General features: G+C 49.3%; 1 protein-coding gene across 3 annotated transcripts; it reads right to left on the bottom strand.

Moving 5' to 3' along the window:
• Window positions 1–941: 941 nt before the first annotated feature.
• On the bottom strand, window positions 942–23,612 carry Slc25a18 (solute carrier family 25 member 18). Of its 3 annotated transcripts, XM_036181216.1 has the most exons (11): window positions 23,366–23,612; window positions 22,847–23,031; window positions 11,291–11,374; window positions 9,653–9,775; window positions 9,425–9,480; window positions 6,922–7,012; window positions 5,849–5,967; window positions 3,026–3,191; window positions 2,606–2,760; window positions 2,100–2,175; window positions 942–1,600 (listed from the first exon to the last, which is right to left on the bottom strand). In XM_036181216.1, exons 3-11 carry the CDS (start codon window positions 11,308–11,310, stop codon window positions 1,459–1,461), a joined length of 948 nt encoding a protein of 315 aa, XP_036037109.1. In that variant the 5' UTR covers window positions 11,311–11,374; window positions 22,847–23,031; window positions 23,366–23,612; the 3' UTR covers window positions 942–1,458. The 3 variants fall into 3 exon arrangements, with proteins under 3 accessions (XP_036037109.1, XP_036037107.1, XP_036037108.1); XM_036181214.1 differs by lacking the exon at window positions 22,847–23,031; XM_036181215.1 differs by lacking the exon at window positions 22,847–23,031 and having other exon boundaries at window positions 23,370–23,612.
• Window positions 23,613–26,951: the final 3,339 nt, after the last annotated feature.

Raw genomic sequence — 26,951 nt, 5'->3', positions numbered from 1 at the left:
CAGCAGGAACAGCAGAGCAACTGGTGACAGGGACTCCTCGTTCTGTCTTGTAATTATTGTGCACGGATTTTGCCCATTAATGGGAGGCAAGGCAACCCTGACTTCCTTACGTCTTTTCAGTTTGTGGTTTGGATTTGTGGGCAGTTTCGTTTTATGCAGTCTAGGCTGGCCTAGAACTTGGTTATTGGCAGCCGAGGACCTTCAGTTTTCTACCCTCCTGCCTCCACCTCCTAGGTGCCGTGATTACCGGCATGTCCCACCATGCTGGGGATGGAGGTGCTGGGGATGGAACCCAGGACCTGGAGCTTGCTATGGGAGTACTCTACCAACTGAGCTCTGTGTCCCAGCCCTGGTTCCTGTTCTTAACACAGGATTGTTAGCTGTGGTGGTGCAGGCCTTTGATCCCAGCACTCAGGAGGCAGAGGGAGGCATGTCTATGAGTTCGAGGCCAGCCAGGACTATTAAACAGAAACCTTATCTTGAAATACCAAAACCAAAACCCAGGATTGTTTTCTTAGGACCTGATGCCATTTGGTGGCATTATCCCACTTCTCTATAGCGGGCTGTGGAGGAAGGACTGAGGCCCTTGAGACTTGGAGTTCTTGGTGTAACATGGTTATAAAGTGATGAGCAGGAGACAAGACTCAAGAGTAGGAAGCTGCAGAGATGGCTCACAGCTGCTCATAACCTGAGCTTCAGGGCATCCAGCACTCTCTTCTGGCTTCTGGGGCGCGCGCGCGCGCACACACACACACACACACACACAACACACACACACACACACACACACACACACACACACACACACACACACACACAAGGTTCAGTGTGAAAATGTCCCCAGCTATTCTCCACCGCTAGGCAACAGTCAGGAGTGGGGCCCCAGAAGCCACAGCTTGGTTCTTCAGGAGACATTCCTTGTAAGTCATTTGCTGTGCTGATTACAGGACAAGGATTTAACCAGCTTTATTCTAGATCACGTCCCACAAGCACCCACTAGGAGTGATCTGGGACCATACTTAAGGGTGGGCATCTGGGGCAGGACAGCTACTCTCAGGGGGCCATACTGCTCATTTGGGTTCATTTGACCATTAATGATGCTCAGGAGGGCACATGGTTCAGGCCAGGTTTACTTCTGATGTCACAGTGTGAGTGCTAGGATTAACACTGTCCTAACACTGTCCTGCACCTGCCTACAGGGGGCGTGCTGGTGTAGACCAGCCCTTCCATCCTTACTGTGCCTGCGCCTGCCCCAATACACAAGGCTGTTTCCATTGTTAAGCAGGTGGTTGGGGCTTCTGAAGGCCCCTGGTAAGTAGTGAAATGGGTCATTTCTTCTGAGGTAACATTACAGGTTAGATGATGTACAACAACAGGGTAGGCATCTTAGGCTTCCAGCACTACCACCTAGTCTCGAGTGTAGGGCCAGAGATGGCAGCTTGTGGGGGCCACCATAGACTACTCAAAGCACTTTAGGACGCGTTCTCCGATGCCAATGAAGTAGACGCCCTGGGCGATCCCAAAGAGGGGGGCTATGACCAGGGCCCGGCAGCCTGCTCCCTTCATGAAGGCAGCTGCTCCTTCTTGTGTCCAGAGTTTCCTGTGAAGAAAGGAGAGCCTTGTAGTTGAAGGCTAAGAGTATGCTTTCTCAGACTTCTCCAAGCTTTACTTTGTTTTTGCTGTTGGATTTGGGGAGAAGGTCTCCAGATACAGCCCAGGCTAGTCCTGAGTGTAGGATTATATAGGATTACAAATGAGCTACCACCTCATACCTTCTTTAAGACTCAAGGTAGTTTAGGTTGACCTGTGTTCCCTCCTTCACCTCTCAAGTGCTAGGCCAAAGACGAGCCATTAAACCCCACTTGGCCAAGAATTTGTGCACCTTCCTTGGTCTCGAGGGCTGCAGTGTGAGAGGGTCTTAGTAATTCCGAATTGTCTGGACTCTGGGAAGAGGAGTGGGGAGAAGACCCCTGAAGAATCGGGAAACTCCCAATACTGCGTCCTCCGAGAAGTGAGGGGCCAACACATTCCAAGGCAGCTCCAAGTCCCGCGTGAACTGGGCCTTGAGCTGGCATGGCGTCTAGGGGTGCTGGGCTCACCTGGCACAGTCAGTGACCCCGCTGTAGATGTCCTCGCCCGGAGCTTTCTTCAGGGTCTGGATTCGAGTCTTCAGAACTGGATGAAGCAGGAGTTAAAGCAGGTAACTAAACCCTGAACTTGTCCTTGGTGCAAACCTGTGGGTTTCCCGGTGGGGCCAGTTCTGTGGCTGTGAGGTGAGCGGCCTTCTCTGCCCCCCTTTAGTGGGAGAAGTGTTGCTGCCTGCAAGGGCTGTGTGTGGCCCCGAGCACACCGGGAGCAGCTCCTTACAGTTACCCCAGTGCCGGGAGCATCTCCTTACAGTTACCCCAGTGCCGGGAGCATCTCCTTACAGTTACCCCAGTGCCGGGAGCAGCTCCTTACAGTTACCCCAGTGCCAGCTTCTGTGCGGACCTCCCGGGTGCTGGGGATTGGGGCTGCTGGACCTGCAAGCTCCGCCTGTGTGGGCCCGACCCGGAAAGCAGCAGGATGACCTGAAAGCCCAAACCCCGGCCCTCTCCACACCTACCGTCCAGAGGGGTGACAGCTACGGCCGCCGCCGAACCTGCGGCGCAGCCTGCCGCGAAAGAGTGTGTGAAGGGAGCCTTGCCCGTGAGCTCGCAGACCCCAAGCTGGTTCAAGTTCGCAAACAAGGGGAAGTAGATGACCGAGAAGGGAATGTCCCTGTGGAAGGGAAAGACCACCGACCCTTCTGGGTGACCCCCAGCCGCCTCCCCATGAGCCCTGGAGCGCAGCAGATGCGAGAAACGCCCCCCCCCCCACCCCGTTTGGCAGAGAGGAAGTTCTTCCGTAACCCGCTCCCCATCCTCACCTCTGTAACCCGCAGGGGAACCACCGGGAGGGAGAGCAGTTTGGTAGGATGAGTAAGGCAGGCAGGTCCCTAGATAAGACTTGGGGGCTGGGGCCCGGGCTCGGAAAGAGCGCTCACCTTAGGAGAGTGGCACCCAGGCCCCTGTAGAGGCCAGACAGGCCCTGGGTGCGGAGCAGCTCCCGGGCAATGAGGATGGCCGATGGGCGCCTGCGGGTGGAAGCCGAGCCGGTGCTGTAGGGCCGGGAGGTGGGCGCAGCCGAGGCAGAGCCCTGAGGACCGACAGCTGGGGAGGAAAGGTGGCATGTCTGCACCAAGCCCAGCAGGTACCCAAGGTGTTCTCGCCCAGCCTGATTAAAACCCTGGGATGGTCCGCCATTTCCAGCTCTTTGAGCTTTTTAGCTAGCATCCTGCTAGCCTCCAGAAAGAAACACCGTATATGTTCTGCTTAATGTTAAACGGCACCAGCAAACGCTTTTGTCTAAACTCACCTCCTCAGTCTTCCAGGGTTGCCTCCTCCCTTACTCCAAGATCAAGGGCACACGCCCTTTATCACCTCCTCCGACTCACAGAATTCAGTGTTAAACCATTTTAGTGTCAAATTCATTACCTGTGACTTGGTGAACTGAAGCTAGGCTTCTCTGCTCACTTGGAGGGCTGAGGCTGGAGGATTACTGTTAGTTATAGAAAAACATGGGGCATGGTGGTACATAGCTTTAATCCCAGCACTCAAGAGGCAGAGGCAAGTGGATTTCTGTGAATTTGAGGCCAGCCTGGTTTATATAGTTCCAGGCCAGCCAGAGCTACACAGTGAGATCCAGCCTATAAAGAGTCAAGAAATAAATAATAAGAACAACGAACAAACATCTAGTAATTGAGACAGAATTATTTTCCCTGAGCATTTAAATTGCAGGTGAATCAGGGTATAATAGAGTTCCCCACAGCTATCTTGCAAGTTTAAGGCTAGCCTGGGTTACAAGAGACCCTGTTTCAAAAATAATAATAATAATAATATTAATAATTGAGGATTGTGACTTTGATGTCAGCCAGCTTGGACTATATCAAGGCCATCCTACTGGATGGATGGATGGATGGACAGATATGGTGACTGATGGATTAATAATAGATATGATAGAACTTGTGGGTCTCACTAATGACCATAGGATTTAATGTACTGAGATTGTGTATTTATTTTAGAAGTCAGTGTTTGCTGGACATAGTATTATGTACCTGTAGATTTGATTAGTCAAGAGTCTGAGGCAAGAGTATTGCTTAAGCCCAAGAGTTCAAGGTCAGTTTGGGCAGTATGATGAAACCTGGTCTAGAGACAAAGCAGGCTAGGAAATAGCTTGATTGTAGAGCACTTGCCAGAGGTCATGAGGCCCTCAAAGATCAAACGAAACAAGAAAAGCTTAGGTCCTTCGCTGAGGTTAGTAAGTTCTTGCTCAGAGGAAATAATTCCATCTCACATCCTGGCCTTCTTTAGATCCAAAGGCAGCAAGGGAGGCAGTTATTTACTGCTCATTCCCTTCTGCTTTTCTTTGGAGGGAACCTGGGGTGTGGCTCAGGGGTTGACTGGCATGTTCTAGCTAAGGTTTGATATCCAGGTCTGGGCAAGGGGCGTGGGGGTGAGGAGAGAGAAGGAGAGGCTCAGATGGAAAACTGGACTCCTGCCTACCCAGCAGTTTGTAGAGAGAACCCGAGGGAAGCAGCCACAGGGCCATGTGTGTATATGTGGTTCTTTTAGCCAAGGCTGAGTTCCCCTTCAGCCTGGCGATTACAGACAAACCCACCACTCTGGCTTTTACACACATTTTCTTTGCTGTTGCTCTTTGTGTGAATGGTTAGTTTGGGGTTTTGTTTTTCTTTTTCTTTTTCTTTTTCTTTTCTTTTTTTTTTTTTTTTTTTGAGACACGGTTTCACTATATAGCCTTGGCTGGCTTGGAACTCACAGAGATCCACCCATCTCTCTCTTGAGTGCCGGGATCAGTACACCACCACCACCACCACCAGGCTTTGTGCTAGAATTTCTTACCCAGTTGAATAGGTAACATGGCAGGAGCTTCTTCTTGGCAGACAGGAACACATGGGCTTCCTGAAACTGCTGTAACCCAGTCTGGGACTCAGCTGGACTCCAGCACAAGTGTGCACAGTGGAACGGAGGGTAGTGTTGTTGAGTGTGTTACACATTAGCTTATTTAACCAGACCCTGGCTGGCCCCTGCCAGGAGGTCCCATCTCTCCCTCAGGCTCTCACTGTGTACCACGGTCAGCATTCCGGTTTGTCTTTCCACATCTGAATTTTTGTTTTTGTTTGTTTTTCAAGACAGAGTTTCTCTGCGTGGCCCTGGATGTCCTGAAACTTGCGCTGTAGCCCAGGCTGGCCTGGAACTTATAGAGATCTGCCTGCCTCTGCCTCCCAATTGCTGGGATTAAAGGGGTGCACCACCACTGCAAGGCTCAGAGTTGAAAAACAAATGTTTGCTAGTTTATGTATGTGTTTTGCCTGCATGTATCTGTGTACCACATGTGTGCATTGCCCAATGAGGCCAGAAGATGGCATTGGATCCCCTGGAACTGGAGTTACAGATGGTTGTGAGGTGCCATGTGGGTGCTGGACTTGAACCCCAGTTCTCTGGAAGGACAGCCAGTGCTCTTAACTGCTGAGCCATCTCCAGCCCACTAAGCCCCATTTTAGAAAATCTTCAGGAATCCAGCCTGAACATCAAGACATCGGCATGGAGGCATGAGATGAGCTTACACCTTCTAAAATCCAGGCTCTTGTTCCTGCTCCTTGGTCTGGAGCTGAGAGGGTTAAAAACATGTCTGTTGACCTAGAAGCTGAGTGTGTGTGGAACCTGGTGGTGGGGGTGTGCATGTGCCATACAGTGTGCCCTGTGCTGATCCTAGCCTTGCAGATGCCATGAGTTGGGATGTGCCTCACCTAAGCGGCCAGCATCCTGCAGCTGAATCTTGAGCATTTCCATGGGACAGGTAACCACCACCTGGCATATTCCAGCCCCACACCCGGCCAGCATCTCCATCTTCAGGTTCCGCTGCACCCTGTGGGACCAGAAGTAAGGTCCTTAGTCTCAGGCCAGCCCTGCCTCGCTTTGCCCATCCACCTTCTTTGGTAGTTGAAACTATTTTTTTTTTTTTAAGACAGGGTTTCTCTGTGTAACCCTGGCTGTCCTGGAACTCTCTCTGTAGACCAGGCTGGCCTCGAACTCACAGAGATTCGCCTGGCTCTGCCTCCTGAGTGCTGGGATTAAAAGCGTGTACCACCACTGCCTGGCTCTCCTTTCTGTTTTTTGAAACTGTGTGTAAAGCAAGCTGTCCTCAGTTTTGCTGCAGCTCCCCTGCGGCTGCTGCCTACCTCCTGGAAGTACAGACTGGGCCACTGCCTGAGCTTGAAGCTAGATTTCCCGAAGAGGCTCGAGGGAGGCAGACCTGAGAGGAAATCAGGAACTACGAAACACCAGTGGCAGGTCAGGTTCTTGTTCCAGCCTCTCAAGTACTGTCCCTAGGACAAGTGGGGACACAGAAGACGAGAAGGTTTGGGGATAATGTCTAAAATCTGTCAGCTTGTTGGGTGTGGCTGCTCAGGGCTACGATTTTGAGCACTCAGGAGGTAGAGGCTGGAGGATCTCTGTAAGTTCCAGGCCACACAGAGCTAAATAGATGACTCTGTCTCAAAAATAAAAACAAACATACAAAAAATGAAGAATAAAACAGGAAAAAATGTATCAGCATGGACTGGAGAGATGGCTCAGAGGTTAAGAGCACCTACTGTTCTTCCAGAGGTCCTGAGTTCAATTCCCAGCAACCACATGGTGGCTCACAACCATCTGTAATGAGATCTGGTGCCCTCTTCTGTACATAATAAATCTCTAAAAAATGTCTCAGCTGGTTGCTAAATACATCTGTATATATTCTGTGTGTTCTGTATTTTCTCTTGAATATACTGTCTCTGACTATACTGTGAAGGGGCTCTATGTCACCATCACCTGGCCTTACCCATCTTGCATGAGCAGCTGCCGCAAGAAGTCATTGGCTGCCAGCTTGATTGCCTTCTCTGGAGTGACCAGGGTAAGGTTTACCGCAGCCCCTGGAGGTGAGATATGAAGAGAGAATCAATGGCTGCTGCAGAAGTGACCAGTCCGCCACTGACAGGCAGAGCTCAGGGCTGAATAGGTCGGCAGAGGCCACACAAGGCAACACTGTCTTACAGGTGCCGTTTTTATTTCCTCTCCCTAACATGTTTTCCTTTTATATTTAATCTACTTAGTATTATTGTGTGTGGGCATGCACATGCCCCAGCACACATGTGGAGGTCAGAGGACAACTCTGGAGTCAGTTCCCTCCTTCCACATTTACATGGTTCTGGAATCAAGGTCAGGTTGCCAGGCCTGTGTGCAGGCACCTCAGCGGTTGGGATACCTGCCAGACCCCTCTTAATTTTGGAGTCAGGGGCCTTAGCACAGCCCAGGATGGCATGGAAGTCACAATCCTCCTGCTCCCTGAGTGCAAGCATGACAGGAGTGTCACTGTGAGGCACATTGTCCCCCATGCAACAGGCAAGCTGCAGGCACTCTACTCACTGCATGCCCAGCTCCCTCCCTCCCTCCCTCCCTCCTATTTTTGAAATTTTGAAACAGGGTCTCACTACACAGCCCTGGCTGGCCTGAACTCACAGAGACCCACCTGTCTCTGCCTCCTGAGTGCTGAGATTAAATATGGGATTAAATTGTTTTAGATTTTATTTTGTAAAAGATTATTTTTTTTAAAGATTTATTTATTTACTTATTATGTATACAGTGTTCTGCTTACATGCATGCTTACAGGCCAGAAGAGGGCACCAGATCTCATTACAGATGGTTGTGAGACACCATGTGGTTGCTGGGAATTGAACTCAGGACCTCTAGAAGAACAGTAGGTGCTCTTAACCTCTGAGCCATCTCTCCAGCCCCGTAAAAGATTATTTTATGCATATAAGTGTTTGCTTACATGTATGTAAGTGCACTCATGCATGTCTGGTACCTGCAAGTTAGAAGACATACCTGGTTCTTTGGAATTAGAATTACAAGTGGCTGTGAGCTGCCATGCAGGTGCTAGGAATTGAACCCAGGACCTCTGGAAGAACACCCAGTGCTCTTAGCTGTTGAGCTATCTTTCCAACCCCAAAATTTTTATTTTATTTTATTTGCATGGTCTGTGTGTGTATGTGTGTGCGTGTGCGTGTGCGTGTGGTGTGTGTGTGTGTGTGTGTGTGTGTGAGAGAGAGAGAGAGAGAGAGAGAAAGAGAGAGTGAGTGCAGTGCCTATAGAGAGGACCAAAGACGGTCCTCCTAGAACTGAAATTAAAGGTGGTTGTGAACTACCAAATGTGGGTCCTGAGAACCAAACTCAGGTCCTCTGGGAGAGCGGTGCTTGCTCTTTCTCTTCCTCCCTCCCTCCCTCCCTCCCTCCCTCCCTCCCTCCCTCCCTCCCTCCCTCCTTTCTCTCCCTCCCTCCCTTCTTCTCTCCCTCCATCCCTCCTTCCCTTCCTTCCTTCCTTTCTGGTTTTTTGAGACAGGGTGTCTCTGTGTGGCCCTGGCTGGCCTGGATCTCACTCTGTAGACCAGGCTGGCCTCAAACTCACAGAGATCCGCCTGCCTCTGCCTTCTGAGTGCTGGTGTTAAAGGCGTGCGCCACCAGCGCCCAGCTGCAATGTTGCTCTTAATGTCTGAGCCCCTCTCCAGGCCCATTCTCCTCCTTGAACTCCTGCTTTGTTTATGGATACAAGTGTCCCATTACCAAGAAGTCATCTATGTTTGTTTGTTTGTTTGTGGTGGTGTTGTTTCTCATTTTGGTTGGTTTGAGACAGGATCACATGTAGCCTAGGACAGCTGGGCCTGAACTCCCTTTGTGACTGGGGATGGTCTCAAACTCTTGATCATTCCTGGCTCCATCTCTCAAACGCTGGGATCACAGGTGTATGAAACCACACCTGGCTAAGAAGTCACCACATTCTGTCCTGCTGGTATCTTCCACCTCTAATGGTGAATAAGCAGCCTGGGGAATTGGGCAGCTCCCCTTTTTTATGGGAACTGGATGATCCACACATGTGTTTGTCCTTGTTCTCTGGGGTCCCAGCATATCAGCGTTTCCCTAGCACTGACCTATGACCCACGTTCCAAGGTCTCATTATGGATGTGGAAGCTGCAGACAGCCGCATGGGGTCACGTGGGGCTGAGCTCACGGCTCTGTGGGTTGTTCTATGTCAGGGAGAGTAAGAGGCGAGCAGGCAAGAGAAGGCTGGGGGCATTACTTTAAACACAGCACACGCAAGCACCTCCAAGGAAGCCCAGAAGCAGCTATCACCACACTGAAGACTCTTGAAAGCCGGGGTAGCCCAGAGACACCTAGTATTCCAGGCCCCAGCCCAGCAGCCCCCTGTGTGGAATGAACACCATACCACTGTGCTATCACCCTTGACAGAGGAGCCTGGGCTCCTTTGGGAGTTCAGAAGCCCACCTCACCTCGGTACATGCCCAAGAAGCCCTCGGCACGCGCAGTCTTCACCAGGCAATCTGTCCTAGAAGCAGAGGCCAGAAAGGAAGTTAGTAGTGACCAAATGTACCCCTTCCCTTTCCTGGCACACCTCAGTTGGCCTTGCCTCCCAGCTCCCTCCCTGACAAGCAAAGGAAACCTCAGACCCTCCCTTCCGTGGGGCCTTCCCGGCCTTCACTTCTCCCACCAACACCTACATTCCTTTATACACAGCTTTCCCCTGCTGGTTCTGCAGTCGGGTCTTGGCAAGGTCGATGGGAAACACACAGGTCACCCCGACGAGTCCTGCCACGCCTCCATTGATGAGTTTTGCAGCGATGCTAGGCCACCAGGTGGAGAGGAAGAGACAGAGACGTGGTGTGAGAGAGGACACTTGGCGACAGCCAGCTTGGGTAGGGGACATGAGAGCAGGGCCAGGCAGAGAAAGTCAGGAATGGCAGCTATGGGGCTTCCGGCTGTCAGTCGGTCCCTGTTTCCTCCCTCTACACAGGCTAGGAACCTCTTTCCAGGAAGCCTGTGCTGACCAGCCTGATCGTCTAGGGCTGACACAGTGAAGAGTTCACCAAGCCAAGACCCTGCAGGCTTGCTGGGAAGGGGGCCCACCCGGGAGTGAGCAGGCCTTAGCTCGGCCTTCAAAGATGCCCTCCAGCCTCTCACCCTCCGAGGCCAATGAGAATTTTCAACAAGCTCCAGCTTCCGTTCCAGTAGAAGGTCAAGAGAAGGAGGTGCAGATGAACCCTGGCTGGCTGGGCGGTTGACTTGGGCAAGTTGCCTTAGTTCTATGAACCTCCATTTCCCTCGCCTAAGGGGCTGTGTGAGGACTAAACAAATGAACACCAGGTAAATGACAGCCGTCGTTAAGGACGAGACACACACCCTCCAGGCTGGAGAGATGGTTCCTCAGTTAAGAGCACGTGTTGCTTTTGCAGCCGGCCCAAGTTCGGTTCCCAGCACCCACATGGCAGCTCACAACCATGTGAAACTCTACTTCCAGGGGATCTGACACTCTTCTGACCTCTGTAAACATCAGGCATGCACATAAATTATGCAGGCAAAACAGTCGCGTAAAATAAATCTAAAAAGAATTTTTAACGGGTAAGATACCCTGTCTCTAACCATGGGTGCTTCGTCTTAGCAAGAGATAACCAGACTTCTTAACAAGCAGTATATTATCTGTCCTCTGTAAACACATGCTTCAGGCAACACAGCTCCTCTTTCTGCCTAAAGATACAAGTCTGGGAATAGAAAACAAAGCTTTCTCAGACTCCTTGGAAAACAGTCAAATGTTCTTATCTTGCAGGCCATGGGGAGCCATGGGGATAACACTTGTAGAACAGCTGAAAGCAGGTCACAGTAGGTTTCTCCACAAAGGGACCTAAATAAGCAAGAAACTGGTAACGAGGAGGGCCATGGCTGAAACTTCCCTGAAGAGGTGTGTTAAAACAATTGAAAACGTTACTGCAGGGGAGGGGAGTATAAAGAGAATCTCATGCAGCCCAGGCTAGCCTCAATCTTACTATGTATGTAGCCAAGGCTGGCCTCAAACCTAATCCTTGAGCCTCTACCTCCTAGAGCTGGGAAATAGGCATGCACCATCATGCCCAGCTTGCAAACTGTATTTTAACAATACTCTGTGTGTGTGTGTGTGTGTGTGTGTGTGTGTGTGTGTGTGTGTGTGTGTATCTGCTTGTATATTTGGGGAAATATGTATTTGGGACAACAGGTCTCATTTTCTCTTCCCAGTCATTCACTCTGTGGTTCTCATCATCTAGAGCTGGCACTGACCAGATGGTGCCGTCGCCACCTTTCCTCCACCAGTGCGCCCGAGGGCCTACCTCAGATCCTGGCTGGACATTCTGCTGGCGCTCAACCACTGGCAGCTCCCAAGACTCAGGTTGTGGCGTCCTCACAGGCAGCTGCTGTTGAGGCCAGTAGAGAGGGAAAAAGTGTCAGTGTCCTTGACTCAGACCTCCATAGAGCTGACAGGACACAGGATTCCTCAGGCCCCAGCATGATCCATGTCCCCCCATCCTAGACCTTTTGGAAATGTGCATTCAGACAGAATCCTTAACTGTTTGGACTTTGATCAGAAAATATAGGGAGGGGGTGAGAAAGGAGAAGCCTAAATTAAGAGGCCATCCCAAAAGGCTTTTAGGGGAGTTCTGGGAGTAGTGGAGACATGGGCTATGAAGAAATTTTACCAGGAGTCCCTCTCACAGTAGACAAGGATACTTGAGATAGTCTCCAGTAACTTTTGGTTTTGGTTTTTCAAGACAGGGTATCCCTGTGTAACAGCTCTGACTGTCCTGAAACTCACTCTGTAGACTAGGCTGGCCTCGAACTCACAGAGATCCACTTGTCTCTGCCTCCAGAGTACTGGGATTAAAGGTGTGCGCCACCACTGAGCAACTGTTACTTTTTCTTTTTAATGTGAGGAATAGGGGGCATGAGACAGGGACTTTCTATAGAACCCACACTGAGCTCAAACTCCCTATGCCGATGAAGATGGTTTTGAATGCCTGATCCCCTGCCTTCATCCAAGTGCTGAGATTCCAGGTGTCAGCCATCCTGCCTGGCATATGGTTCTTAGCTGTGCTTTCTAAAGTTCCATATGAAACCGACCTGCACTGTGTCCTTGGATTTACTGAGTTACTTACAGTTTGTTTTTGTTTTTTGAGACAGGTTTCTCTGTGTATCCTTGGCTGTCCTGGAACTCACTCTGTAGACCTGGCTGGCCTCTAACTCACAGAGATCCTCCTGCCTCTGCCTCTCGAGTGCTGGGATTAAAGGTGTGTGTCACCATTGTTGCTCTGTTTTTTTGGTTTTTGTTCTTTTGAGACAAAGTCTTTCTTGTAGCCCTGGCTGTCCTGGAATTCACTATGTAGACCAGGTTGACCTGAAACTCACAGAGATCCACTGCCTCTGCCTCCTGAATGCTGAGATCACAGGTGTGTGCCACCATGACTGGTGTTACATTTATATTGTGACATAAGGAAAACACTAAGACCATAGTCTGGAAATGGAAACTATAATAATTGGAGGCTGAGCTGTTGGTGGTGGTCACGCCTTTAATCCCAGCACTTAGGAGACAGAGGCAGGTGAATCTCAGTGAGTTCCAGGCCAGCCTGGTGTACAAAGTGAGTTCCAGGACAGTCAGGACTGTTTCACAGAGAAACCCTATCTCAAAAAAAAAACAAAATTGGAGGCTGAGGCACAGGATCCAAGTTCCAGGCTGTCCTGTGTTATAAAGTACTACAGAGAAAGATCAGTCCTAAGGAGGTGTGTCTGTCTGTCTGTCTTCAGCTACATAATCAAGTTCAAGGTCAGCCTGAGATACATAAAATCCTGTCTAAAGAAAACAAGAAAGAACAAGAAGGGCTGTACCTCTGAGCATCATCCTGCCTCCCACCCAGTGGGAAAGCACCAGGAATGCTCATCCAGGCTGGCTTGAGAGCCGCCTCACTACAAGCTGCTTTGGGCCCCTCTTCCATGTTCCTGGCTTTTCCTGAGGCTGCCAAGCCAGAATTAGTTATCTCAAGGTCTTTTCATTTGGGGGAAGGAGAGAGAGGAAGAGGAGGAGGAAAGTGACTCTTACAGACATTAATCACTTTAGTAAAATATATATATTGAGGAGGCTGGAGAGATGGCTGGGTGGTTAGGAACACTTGCTCTTCCAGGGGACCCAGGTTTGATTCTCATCTTCCAGGTGGCAGCTCACAACCATCTGTAGCTCCAGCTTTAGGAGGCTGGATGTAGTCTGCAAGCACTAGGTACCCATGTGTGGTAGAGTATTATTTTAAGGTGTGTTACTTTTGTTTGTGTTGCATTTGTTTAACTCTGTGAAGCTGTGTTACTGTGCCTGTCTAAACACCTGGTGGCCTAATAAAGAGCTGAACGGCCAATAGCAAGGCAGGAGAGAGAAATAGGTGGAGCTGGCGGGCAGAGAGGATAAATAGGAGAAATCTGAGACAGGAAGAAGAGCAAGAGGAATGTCAAGGGCCAGTCACCAGCTACACAGCAAGCCACAGAGTAAGAAACAAAGAAAGGTATACAAGAATAGAGAAATATAAAAGCCCAGAGGCCAAAGATAGGTGGGATAATTTAAGTTAAGGAAAGCTGGCTGGAAACAAGCCAAGCTAAGGCTGGGCATTTATAATTAAGAATACACTTTCAGCCAGGTGGTGGCGCACACCTTTAATCTCAGTACTCAGGAGGCAGAGCCAGGTGAATCTTTGTGAGTTCTAGGCCTGCCTGGTCTACAGAGTGAGATCCAGGACAGGCACCAAAACACCATCCATGTGCTGCACATATATGCATACACATGTATGCAAAACACCACAACCAGTTTTGGGACATAGTACTGGGGAAGAAATGACTAAGATCTTATCTCTTGGGGACTTAAATTCTAGAAGCCCAGAAGCGACAGATAATACACAGGAAAGCCTGAGGTTCCTAAAGAGTAAGAAACTCTGTAGAACACGGTGCCTATACCTAGCATCCCAGCACCTGGAAGACCAGGTGGAAGGGTCTGGTGGGCGAGGGCGGCTGGAAGATGCATCAGTAAACTGTCTGCCTAGAAAGCACAAACAGACTGGAAGCACAAACAGGGACACGCGCATCCCTGAAGCTTGTTGGTCAGCCAGCCCAGCCTAATCCATACACTCCAGGTTCATGGAGAAACTGTCCCCCAAAATAAAAGTGGAGCGTGGTGGAGGAAGTCTTCTGGCTGTGACCTCAGCTCCCCACCTCCACCATACGTGAAAGCAGGGTGGGGTGGGGTGGCCTTTGAAGGGAAAAGCTGACTGCAGTGTCTCTGAGGTCTGAGCAGGGTTTCACCGGGCAGCCATGCAGGTGTGAGGCTCGGAAGGAGCTCACAGGGGTGGACCTGGCTCCTTTGGCTTGTGCTGGGGCCCAATTCCTCCCCAGCACTGCCAGACATGACCCTGCCAGCTGACTAGTGAGCTGAAGGGGCAGCTAGACCCGGAAAGCAAAGTTAGAAACAGGCAGGGACGCTAAGAGGCGTGACAGGCTCAGGACAGATCCACTTCAGCTGCTATTCGGAGAGACAGAAGCCAATCAGAAGACAACTCAGCAAGAAACCGGACAGTCCCCAGAGCACAAACTACCTGGGGCCAGGGCTTAGAGAAAGAGGGCTGTCAGGGAATACCGGAGTTGGTGGTGGGAGAAGCTGGGGGGCTGGCAGTGTAGAAATTGCTCTGTTGGCCAAATAGAATGGAGAACCACAGGAAAGATGAGAAACAGCCACACTTAGAGGGATCCAATGGAGCCACACCTGTTTCAGGAGCGTTCCTGTGGCAGGCTTTTATTTTGCTGTTTGTCTGATACTAGGGACTGAACTCTGGGCCTGGGCCGCCTTCTACCAGTGAGCCCCATTTTACTTTTTTGTTTTGTTTTCCGAGACAGGGTTTCTCTGTGTAGTCCTGGCTGTCCTGGAACTTGCTCTGTAGACCAGGCTGGCCTTGAACTCACAGAGATCTGTCCGCCTGTGCCTACGGAGTGCTGGGACTGGATGTGTCACCACACCTGACATCTGTTTTACTTTCTGAGACAGGATCTTGCGAAGTCTGCCGGGCTGGCCTGGAACTCACTTCTCTACACAGTCTAGGCTGCCCTCCAACTTGTAATACTCCTTCCGGTTCAGCCTCCCCTCTGATTGGGACTGCAGGCCTTGATGATACTAATCCTTGCTTCCAGCCCATACCTAAATGCCAGCTATGTTCTTGTCCTTGGATCTTGAGACATTACCTCATTGCATATCTTGCCAGAACTGCAGTTAAAATTTTACTATTGTGTATATTCTATTTATGATGTATGTGTGCGCCACACACAGCACATGTTTGAGGACAACCCTGAGGAGTTGGTTCTCACCTTTCACTACAGAGCTTGTATAGTGTTTTCTTTTAACCAGAGCCAGCCTACCAGGCCACAGAATTGCTGTTTTTATTTTATTTATTTTGGTTTTTCAAGACAGGGTTTCTCTGTGTTTCCCTGGTTGTCCTGGAACTCCTTGTAGAACAGGCTGGCCTTGAACTCAAAGATCCATCTACCTCTGCTGGGATTAATGGCATGTGATGGACTATTTTATTTTTTTATTTGTAGCCCAAGCTAGCCTCCAACTGGTGGCAATCCTCCTGCGGCCTCCTGAGTTCTGGGATTACAGGCTGTGTGACAACTGGTTTTATGCAGGCCTGAGAATTGAACCCAGAGTTTAAGGGTTGTTAGGAAAACACTATTATTAACTGAGTTACATTCCCAGCCCACTTCTTATTTTTAACTATTTGTGTGTCTGCACATGTGGGTCTAGTTTCCTGTGGAGGCCAGAAGGGGACAATGGAGTCCTGAAGCTGAAGTGATGAGGTTGAGTCACCTGTTAAGTAACGTGAACTTTTAACCAGGGTCATCAGAGTCTCAGCTCCCTAGAGCTCCCTAGACGTGTGTGTGTGTGTGTGTGTGTATGTGTGTGTGTGTGTGTGTATACATATGCATATCCATACACATACATACATATGCATATGTGTTTGTATGTATATATATATGTGTGTGTGTGTGTGTGTGTGTGTGTGTATACATATGCATATCCATACACATACATACATATGCATATGTGTTTGTATGTATATATATATGTGTGTGTGTGTGTGTGTGTGTGTGTGTGTGTGTATGTATGTATGTATGTGGGTGTCTTACCCACGTTTGTCTTTGTACTGCATTTCTGGTGCCAGAAGAGGGTGTCAGATTCTCTGAGACTGGATTTACAATTGTAAGCTGCCATGAGTGCTGAGAATTGAACCTGGATCCTCTGGAAGAGCAGCCAGTACTTTTAACTGATGAGCCATCTCTCCAATCAAAACTTTAATACTGAAATTCAATGGGACAAGGAATTTGCAACACAGCCTCGACTCCCGTCCTCTCTGGGAGAAGGCAGGTCCAGGCTGCAGAATCCTCATCCTGGTCAGGGTCCTGTCCCTGCCATCTCTTAAAGCTCAAACCTTGTGCTTTTCTAGATGTCAGAATCTTGGGACATTTGGTGGCAAAATGTCATATTATCTGGGCAGTGATGGTGCAGGCCTTTAATCCCAGCACTGAGGAGGCAGAAGCAGGCGAATTTCTGTGAGTTCAAGGCCAGCCTGGTCTGCAGAGTGAGTTCCGGGACAGCCAGGGCTACACAGAGAGCCCCTGTCTCAATCATGATATCAAAGGTCAGAAGTTCTTGAGATGTAAATAAACTGCTATGAAAAAAAAAAAAACAAACAAACTCCCAAGTCGCTGCTTAGAAAGTGCAGAACCTAAGCTTCTCTATAAGTCAAAGCAAAGGAAAGACACGTGGCAGCCCTTTGGGTTGCACTCCCTGTTTCTAGAGCAAGATCAGATGTCTGAAATCAGTGTTCCTTGGCAATGAGAACGGGCACACTTGAGATAAGTCCGAGAACAAAGGGACACCCTGAGCCTGGGCACTCATAATGTTGCTCTGCAGTATTTGCTGCTGGGTGCTTTTTATAGCTCTGGGTTCCCTTTAGCAAACTCAGGTATTCAAAGACCCTGACTTCACAAGTTTCCTGCCACAGGTAAGTGATTATGTGAGTCAACAGATACTAGAGTGTATGTGTGTCCATATCTGTATGTGCATCACATGTCCATGAAATCCTTAACAGGAGCCTGGGTCCCTGGACCTGAAATTACAGACAGTGAACCACCTGATGTGGGTGCAAGGAACCAAACCTAGATGCTTTCCCAAAGCAACAAGGCTCTCTTCTGTCCCATGGGGGCGGGCAGTTTTTGTTTCTTTAAGTTTAGCCAGCCATGGTTTTAAAGGAATCTTATCAGGAAAGTCCTTAACTTGGAAGAGGCCCATACTGCCCAGTCCTTTAGGCAATCTGTTGAATGCCTGCAGTGTTGACAGGCAACTGGGTTGTAGCTTAAAGATCCCTTTCCTTTCAGGGAATCTAGATTTTACCGGTGCCAACACTTTGAAAGGCCAGGGCTGGCAGTGCGGCTCAGTGGGAGTGCGATGACCTCATAGGCGGGAGGTTTTCCATGGTGGGGGGCTGAGCACTGAGGGGAAGATTCTGTAATCTGGAGCAGTTTTGCCTCATTCCTGACCAGGGACAACAAAGCAATGTCCCAGACTCCTTCTAACGAATGACTTGTCAACAGTGTCTTTAATAAAGATGAGCACTCTGCAGATCCCTTTTTACAGCTGTGTAGTAAGTGTTGTGAAGAGCCAGAGTTGAGGAAGGGCGCCGCCGTGGGCCTGTGAAGGAGCAGAGAGCAGAGGCAGCTGGCAGAGTGGGGCTGGAGGCTGGCTCCCTGGGCCTGGTGGTCTGGTTCACCACTGTGGGAGTAAGGATGCAAAGCGCCAGCAGACGTGGAGAACTGTGGCAGCCAGGCAGAGCGCTGTAAGTGCCCCAGAACCACTTTTGTGACAGTGTAGGTGGTGGAAGGGAAACACCCTGTGGCCTAAGGCTGATCACTCTGGATGAACTGGGCGGGGTTAGGAGAGGACTTCCCGACAATGTGCTGGGTGCAGAGATTGGGGTGGCGGAGGCAGGAAGAATGAGGGCTGAAAAGGAAGTTCCAAAGTGTGGTGGCCGCCCAGGCTGACCTGAGGGGACTGGAGGCATTTTGGGTTCACCTCCTGCATGACTGCAGGCCAGGGGAAGGGCATCAGTACTCCTTCCATGGAGGTGCCCTTCTGTGGCCTCTCAGATGCCCAGATCGCTGGGTCACCCCTGTCACCTGCTGCCATATGGCGAACAAGGTGACTGAAGACGCTGTGAACCAGAGCCAGGAGCAAATAGGTCTGGGCAGAGAGCTGTTTTGCCTCCTCCGCATCATCAAAGTCAACCCCATCAGCTACCCATCCCTCCATTTCTCTGGAAGAGCTACTTGATAAATCTAAAGGAGGGTTTTTTAAGACAGGGTTTCACTGTGCAGACTAGGCTGGCCTCAAACCGAACCATTTTGGCCTGTCTTTGCCTTCTGAGTGCTGGGATACTTTTGCTATCCATTTTCATAGTGCTAAACAATTAAAAAAAAAAAAAAAAAAGTAAACCCAGGAATACCATTTTCCTCTCATGGAATTTAGAGCCTTGCGCGTGCTAGGGAAGTGCTCTCCCGCTGAGATCTACCCACAGTTCTTAAATTGGGGTCTCATCGTTACCCAGACTAGCCTTGAACTTAATCTGTGGCTTATGCAGGCATACCTGTACTAGGCATTGCCTCAGCCTCCCAAACATCTAGGATTACAGTCCTATGTCACCAAGTGCTGCTTGGAAGGTGTGAAATGAATGGGGCTGTCCAGAGTCACAGGATGGGGGGGGGGGGGGAGACCAGAGTGCCAGGCCTCAACTACAGCCCCAGCCTCTTGGCGGTCTTCATTTTTTCAGGATCAATGTTAGTTTAAAAGGAAAAAAGGTGGTTTATGCTTCGTCTTTAAAGTTTTTATACAATGTGTGTGAGGGGCTAAGAGATGACTCAGGGGTTAAGAGGGATGGTTGAGGACCCAGGTTCGAAATCCAGCATTCACTACCACCTGTAATGCAAGTTCTAGGGGGATCTGATTCCCTCTTCTGGCACCAGGCACGCACGTGTTGCACAGATATACATGCAGGCAAAACATCCATACCCGTAAATCTTTTTTTGGAAAGTGAGTCTGATGTGTATGCAGAGGTCAGAGGACAGAGTGAGAACTGGTTGTCTCCTTCCTCTGTGGGCTGCAGACTGGGCCAGGTCATCAGGTTTGTGCAGCAAACACCTTTACTCACTGAACCAGCTCTCCAGTCTCGCTCTGTCTCGTGATTTTATTCTGTTTCTGCACTAAGTTGTTGCTATTGTAAAACTTCAAGGGTACAGTTCCAGGATAGACCAGGAGAAAACCAGGTCCTTCATCATTGGTAGAAAAACCCTGGGAGCTCCAGTGGTACAATCAGTTAGCACGCGGTACTTCTCAGAAAAACCCTGTCCAGGGCTTGTCAGACGGCTCAGCAGGGCAGGGTGCCAAGTCTATAACTTTCATGGGATCTACACCATGGGATCTACATGGTGGAAGAACACAGCCCTGTTCCAAGTGTCTGCCCCGGGTCTGGTATATCTTAGCCTACCACCTAAGCACTTGGGGACTGATGGACTAGTGCAGTCCGCCAGAGTCCTGCCCCATCACACCCTGTACAGTGTCTGCCACTCTCTTCTGCTCTCCCTCCAGCAGCTCCAGCAGCTGCTTCAGGGAACTCGCTGTCTTGCACCTAAACCTTGTACATATTGGTAATGTGCCCAGGATGGATGCACTCTGCTCACGGACCAACAGTAAGTTACAAACTGTTCTTTGGGAATCAGTGACCCATGAAGACAACCCCTGCCTTTGACTGCAGTTGATGTTAACGCAAGACAGCCAGCCTTCTTAAGCTGCCCTCTCTTCACATGTTTAGAAGCTGAGTCGGTCAAGGGTCTCAGGGATGAGAACCAGGCCTGCTTCCTCCTGCCGGCAGAGCACAGGGTCTCCCAGGGCTAAGTCCCTCCTATCAGAACGGCCATTAGCTTAGTACTGTCTAGGAAGTACCCTACTTCCCAGGATGCTCCTGGGATGCCGACTTCCTCTTACCCCAGCTTGCAGTAGGTGATATAGAAGGCCCTCTCCGATGGCTTACTTGCCATTTCTCCCTACCAATTCTATGCCTGACACGGACCGACAGGACAACTTACCAGCTTTCAGGAAGGACCTTCTTTCTGCTTTCTCTGGAGTAAAGGACAGGAGCTGCTTTGTCCTTGGGGTGTTATCAGCCTGCAGTCCCTCCCTCCTTGTCCCTGCTGCAGCTCTCGCATGGGCAGAGGTAGCAGGCAGGCTGTCACCAAGTCCTTCGCTGCAGTCCTGGCCTTGTCACACTGCACTTTAGTCTGGGTTTGGGCCCAACCTCCCAACAGCCACATGAAGCCAGAGTCCCTCAACCAGTTACTAGTAGGGTGCTGGAAACACAGCTGAGAAACAATTTGACTAAGGCAGCTGCAGGAGCAGGGTGATTGGGGGGGTGGGGATTTCCCAACATTCAGAGACTACAATGCGCGAAGCACCTCTGTAAGGCCTGAGCATTTCTGCTAAGACTTAACTCCTTGTCACTAGTTGAACACACTGGGGCAGATGGCAAGTGTGAGGAGGGGTCAGCATGGAATCTAAGTCAAGGCTCTGGCCAGATGAGTGGCTGCTGATCTGAACTGCAGCAGCATCTGCAAGAGGATGTTGGTCCGAGAGGGGGCATGTGGCATTTCACACGTGCTGTGACCATTCCTGTATGCTTCTTGGTCACATGCACTTTTTGTTTTCTGAGATAGGGTCTCACTGTACAGCCAGCTGAAATCCACTATGTAGACCAGCTGGTCTACAACTCATAATCCTCCTGCCTCAACCTTGAGAGTGCTGGGATTACAGGCATGCACTACCATATCTAATAAAAAAAAATTTTTTTGCAAGTGTGTGAATGGAACTCCATGTTCTATATGTACATACCATGTTAGGCAAGCACTACACTATGGAGCTACACACCACCCTCATGTACTTTTATAATTGCAGGTAAATGTTATTGTTGCTCTTGGAGAGAACTGGAGTTTGGTTTCCAGAGCCCACGTGGCAGTTTACAATCACCTGCAACTTCAGTTCCAGGGCATTCCGATGCTCTCTTCTGATCTCTGTGGGTAGCAGGCAAGGACCTAGCTCACACACAGCCAAAGCACACATACACATAAAAGTAAACTTTTAAAAAAGAGAGTGAGGGGTTAGGGATTTAGTTCAGTGGTAGAGTGCTTGCCTAGCAAGCACAAGGCCCTGGGTTCAATCCTCAGCTCTGGAAAAAAGAGAGAGCAAGAGAGCGAGAGAGCGAGAGAGCGAGAGAGCGAGAGAGAGCGAGAGAGAGCGAGAGAGAGCGAGAGAGAGAGAGAGAGAGAGAGAGAGAGAGAGAGCGCCAGCCAGACAAGATTTCTCTGTGTAACAGCTCTGGCTGTCCTGGAACTCACTCTGTATAACAGGCTGTCCTTGAACTCACAGAGAGCTGCCTGCCTCTGCCTCCTGAGTGCTGGGATTACAGGCCAGCCTGGTCTACAGAGTGAGTTCCAGATCAGCCATTGCTACACAGAGAAACCCTGCCTTGAAAAACAAGAGTCAGAAAAGGGAGAGAAATTGAGCCAGGACTCCTGGGATTACATAAATCTGAGGGCAGCTTAGACTAACCAATGAATGCCAGGCCAGCACCCCTTATAGAGTGACCCCGTCTCAGAAGCAAGAAGTAGAACCCCAAGACAACAAATAGGTAGGGCTGGAATGTGGTTCAGCTGAGACCCCAACCCCCAGCATAGGATCAGCAGCAGTAGGAAGTAGAGGCAGGAAGAACAGAAGCTCCCAGGTGCATATGGCTAGAAAGCAAATTCTAGATCAGCCCGGGCTTCATCAGACTGTCTCAAAGAAACAAATAAAAAGAAACTGGAGTGGCAGTGTAGGCCAGGAAGGACCCATATATAGGAGTTGAGAGCCAGGGCAGAAGGGAGCTTCAGCTTTGGGTTAGGGCTGCTAAAGGCCTGCTTGCTTCCAGAGTGGTCCTGCAAGATCCCAAGTCCGTTAGGAAGGCAGCTGTGCTCCACTCCTCTGAAGCCCAGGGAACCAGTCTGGTGTTACTGGGATACCCTGATAACATAGGTACGCAGCCAAGGTTTCCAGCACTGTACTGGCTGGTTTACAACCTTGAGTGCTCCAGGAAAACCAATCTTTTTGAGGCTGGGTACCAGGCAGGCGGGCTTTGTACAGCCCAGATAAGCATTAGGAGGCAGCCTGGACTGGCAGGAGCTTGTTAAGTTTGTTGACTAAAATGCAGCAGCTGCTGATGGGTTGTCATGGATAGACAGACAGCACAGGACTAGTGTGTGGGCAAGGCAGTTCTGATGTGTCAGATACAGTCCAGAGAAAACAGGAAGCCGACCTGGACTGAGACTACCTGAAGGAGGGCAGACAGCAGGTGGCCTGAGCCAGGATGGACAGTACGGGAGTTCCTCAGCTTTGTTATTTTTTCTGGGTGTGGAATACAGGACACCTGACACCACTGTTCCCCGTTAGCCAGTAGTGTGGGCTGGATTCCAAAGTTCTTCAGAAGGTAGTGCTGTCCATTAGGTATGGAGGGGAAATTCAGCCCAGAAAGGTGTAAAGGTTTATAAGCTGAAATTTGATGCCAGGCTCTTCCTAGGGGTTTGTTCTTAAACTGAGGCCAGCGGACAGGGCCTTCCATGGGACTGATCAGGCAGGGTGAAGGAGGAGTCAGAACCAGTTCCTGGGTGATGTTCATTTGTTCATACTGCAGGTTCAGACCCCCGTTCTGACAACCACAACAGATCATTACCTGGCCTGTGCGCTGAGGTCTGTCCAAGTCAAATGATGTGAATGCACCAAGAGCCACCCTGCTGCAATGGACTAAAGGGAGCACTCTCCATCACCTTCACTTTCTGGCTAAGCACCGACCATTCCAGCACCTTGCTGTAGGCCAGGCTTCCCCACTGTTTTTCCTCATTACTGAGAAAAGGAAATCTGTTATTCAGAATACAAAGGGAAAAGACTAAGTGCCAGGCAGATGCTGCATATCTAACAGCCTGCCACGCATCAAGTGAATTCAACAAACTGCACCAAAAACGTGGCAGTGGGGATTCTGTGGCGAGTATGTATAGACATTTTCTCGTCGTTAGCGCCAAACGGTAGAATTTAACATCTATTTACACAGGTTTTATAAGAAACCCAGAGGTGACAATATACAGGAAGATGTGCATAGATGACATGCAAATAGCAGGTTACACAGGGACTTTAAGCACCTGCAGACAGAGGTCCTGGAAGCAATCCCTGAGATGCCGAGGGCAAGTGTACTTACTGACCACTTGGTTAGGAGCCACTCCTCATCCCAGTGTTTGGTATACTCCAGGCCAGGCTGTGCTGGGTCTCGTCTCTGCCTTCCTATAGACTTAACCGCTCCCCATAGCAAAAACTCTGGATACAACCTGAGGAACTGGCTTCATTTCTTCCAACCGCTCTGCCCAGCTCTAACTGGCTAGACTAGGGTGACTGGTCCTATGCAGGAAGGAATGAGCTAACAGGATTCTAGGAGCAAGTTGTGGTTTTCCACTCCTCAAATGGTCTCAAGACACCTGAATTAAAATTCGTGTCATGGAGGCAGAGGGGCAGGAACTGCAGCACACAATAGCTCGATCTGGGCATTTCCCAGCTGCCTTCTTGGCTGCTACTACATAGTTCATTCTGCATTGAAAGCTTTTGCTAAAATTGCCTCAGGAAACTAGAGGAGTGAGCTTTGTAAGCACAAAGAGACTGAAAGAAATGCACAAACATTGTCCTTTCAAAAGCTCAAGGAACTGAATCCAGGGCAACAGATCAGCAAGGCCAAGCTACCAGAGCGAAGTGGGGGGGTGAGGACAGTGAAGCCTGGGCAGCTGCAGCATGGGTACTCAAGAGCTCAGCCACCTCTGGCTGAGCTGGCAGGATTTTCAGCCACCCAGGAGAAAAGAGCCCACAGCCCTCCTGCCAAAAACACTTGCGTAACCACAACAGGCCATAGGCCGTTCACCTTCCAGAAGGTCCCACCTGGGTATTCTCCCAACTGTTAGTAACTTTCTGCGAGGTTAGAACGAAGCTGCCCAAACAGGGGCTGCTTCTAAGTGGAAGTGCCTTTCTTCCTGAATGGGACATCAGAGACAAGACATCTCTGATGAGAAGTACCTTTAGCGTCTCCAATGGCCAAAATGGAGTGCCTCCCGGTTTACAAGCTTCTTTTCTTCCCGGAACCACACTCTTTGTTTCTGTGCCAATGTTAACAAGGAAAGCTCACAGCACAGGATCGGGATAACTGTCTGCTCTAGTGGAAGACATTTTTGTTGTTTACAGTATTTAGCATTGGTTGTTTCGTCAAAAAAGATGTATGTAGAACAACTTTTTTTTTTTTTTTTTTTTTTTTTTAGATGAGGCCTCATGCACCTTAAGCTCTAGGCTATGCAGGCAAGGGGACTTTGCTCCCAGCTCTGTAGTGCTAAGACCACCAGTGTGCACAACTTATCAGGAGTTAGAGATGGAACCTGGGGCCTCACACTGTCAACTCATCTCCATTAAGTCCTAAGAATTAACTTTTGTTAAAGATTTTATTTTTTGAGCTGAGAATCGAACCCAGGGCCTTGTGCTTGCTAGGCAAGCGCTCTACCACTGAGCTAAATCCCCAACCCAAGATTTATTTTTAATTGATGTACATTAGGTGTTCTGCCTGTATGTATGTGCACAGTGGACACCACAACTGGGCACTGGAGCTCCTAGAACTGGAATTCCAGGCAGTTGTGATCTGCCATGTGGGTGTGCTGGGAGAGAAGCAAGTACTTCTAATCCTGAGCCATTCCTCCTGCCCCAGAGCTCAATTTTTAATATCTGGCTTTCTTTGTTGAGGAATTATTATAATATGAAGGCTTTCAGTGGAGAATATGTAAGTCAGAAATCCAAGTTTGTTTTTAAAGGAATAGTAGCACACACAAGGAAGCAGCCATCAGTACCGAGAGGCAGTGAGCAGCTGCACTGGGTTTCTGAGAAGCCAGTGTCTTGTCACTTTGCTCTACAGCAACAGAATCGGTCACCGAGAGAGAACAATGTGGCCATCGTAATGCCAGACTTGGGTTTCCTAGTGGTTTTCAACCTAAAGCTTACTGTTTCTGAAACGACACAGACATGCAATCACTACACTAGAAAATGAAATGACATTATTTTCTGGAAGAAATGCCCTTTCTCATACAAATATTCTCAGGACTGTCTTTTTGTTGTTGTTTTGGAAGAGGCTTTGGACTGGAGAGTTGGCTCAGCAGATGACAATGCTTGTTTTTAAGCCCACCAATCTGAGTTTGCGCAGAACCCCGTGTGAAGGTGAAGGAGACAGGGACTTGCTGAACTTCTGCCTCACTGGCCTCAAGCTCCTCAATGTCCAGTCTTCAGAGCCCAGGGACTGCAGGTGGCCACGCGTATGTCTGAATTCTTGAGATAAAGAGTGCTTACTAATCTAAGGATAAAAGCAGCCAGGAGCTTTGGGTGAGGATTAAAGCTGATTAAAAGAATGCAGCTACTTCACCAAAAAGCTGCCCAGAAACTAGAAATAAAAACAACTAAGTTAGCCTAAGCTTCCTTAGGCTTGTGGCTCCCTCTTCTGGACACTTTTGATGTGGGTGACTGCAGGCTAGATTTATCTTGGTCCCTGCTGTGGATATTGCTCTGTATAAATAAAATGCTGATTGGCCAGTAGCCAGGCAGGAAGTATAGACAGGACAAGAGAGAAGAGAATTGTGGGAACAGGAAGGCTGAGTCAGGAGACGCTGCTAGCCACTGCCATGAGAAGCAAGAAGTGAAGGCAGAACTGGGAAAAGGTACCAAGCCACGTGGCTAAACATAAGTAAGAATTATGGGTTAATTTAAGTGTAAGAGCTAGTCAGTAATCAGCTTGAGCTAATGGCCATACAGTTTATAAATAATGTAAGCTTCTACGTTTACTTGGATCTGAGCATTGTGGGACTGGCGGTTGAGAGATTTGTCCTGACCACAGGCAGGCTGGGACACAGAAGAACTCCAGTTACAGGTCCCCATCAGCTGACTGCCCACCAAAGGCTCTGCAAGGAGCGCAGCCAATGCAGGGGTGAGGCTCTCTGTGCCAGCCATGCACTGTAGCTGGGGTGAGGGTAAAGGCCTGAGGTGGGCACCACAGACTAGCTGTGATGGGTTTTCTCCCGGCCATGGTTAAGACCGCAGCCAGTTTTGTTTTATTTATTTACTTTTATTTTATTATTTGTTGTTGTTGTTTTGATTTTTTTCGAGACAGGGTTTCTCTGTGTAGCTTTGCGCCTTTCCTGGAACTCACTTGGTAGCCCAGGCTGGCCTCGAACTCACAGAGATCCACCTGCCTCTGCCTCCCAAGTGCTGGGATTACAGGCGTGCGCCACCGCCGCCCGCTGCAGCCAGTTTTAATACTGTCTAAGCACTTGGTAGACTGCATGCACCATTGTGAAAATTCTTGGCATCTAATTGAGATTAAAGTGGCTTTCAGGTGGTGGCACTGTGACCTAGTGCAGACCTCTGTTGAAATAGGAGTCTGCCCTAAGGATAAAGGTGACACACAAATACACACCAGGCACACACATCAAAGCCCTGCTAATTTAACAATGTACTTTATACAAAATAACCAGTTCATATGGAAATAAATCTACAGATCTCCAAAGATCAAAAAAGCTTTTAAAAAAGTTCTTCCAAAAAATTATCCAACACACAATATCCAACTAACTATTGAGGTAATTGTCGCTCAGTGAAACAGGGAACCAGCAGACCATGACAAAATATATACAATATAAAAATAAATACATTCCCTTTCCAGTACTGGCCAGGATAGTTCATAGGACATTCCCTTTCGTAGCAGGAAACGAATGTCT

This window comes from Onychomys torridus, chromosome 3, assembly GCF_903995425.1.
Source record: "Onychomys torridus chromosome 3, mOncTor1.1, whole genome shotgun sequence".
Taxonomy (NCBI): Eukaryota; Metazoa; Chordata; class Mammalia; order Rodentia; family Cricetidae; genus Onychomys; species Onychomys torridus.
Note: the sequence above shows the minus strand (reverse complement) of the source record. Positions and strands in the feature narration are given on the sequence as shown.

Excerpts from the sequence above, each read along its gene's own strand:
- Slc25a18 (XM_036181216.1), bottom strand. The coding sequence starts at position 11,310 with ATGTCCAGCCAGGATCTGAG. Across the intron at positions 9,776-11,290 it reads ATGTCCAGCCAGGATCTGAG|CATCGCTGCAAAACTCATCA; the intron begins GTAGGCCCTCGG and ends CTGGTGGCCTAG. Across the intron at positions 7,013-9,424 it reads CTTCTTGGGCATGTACCGAG|GGGCTGCGGTAAACCTTACC; the intron begins GTGAGGTGGGCT and ends TCTCACCTCCAG.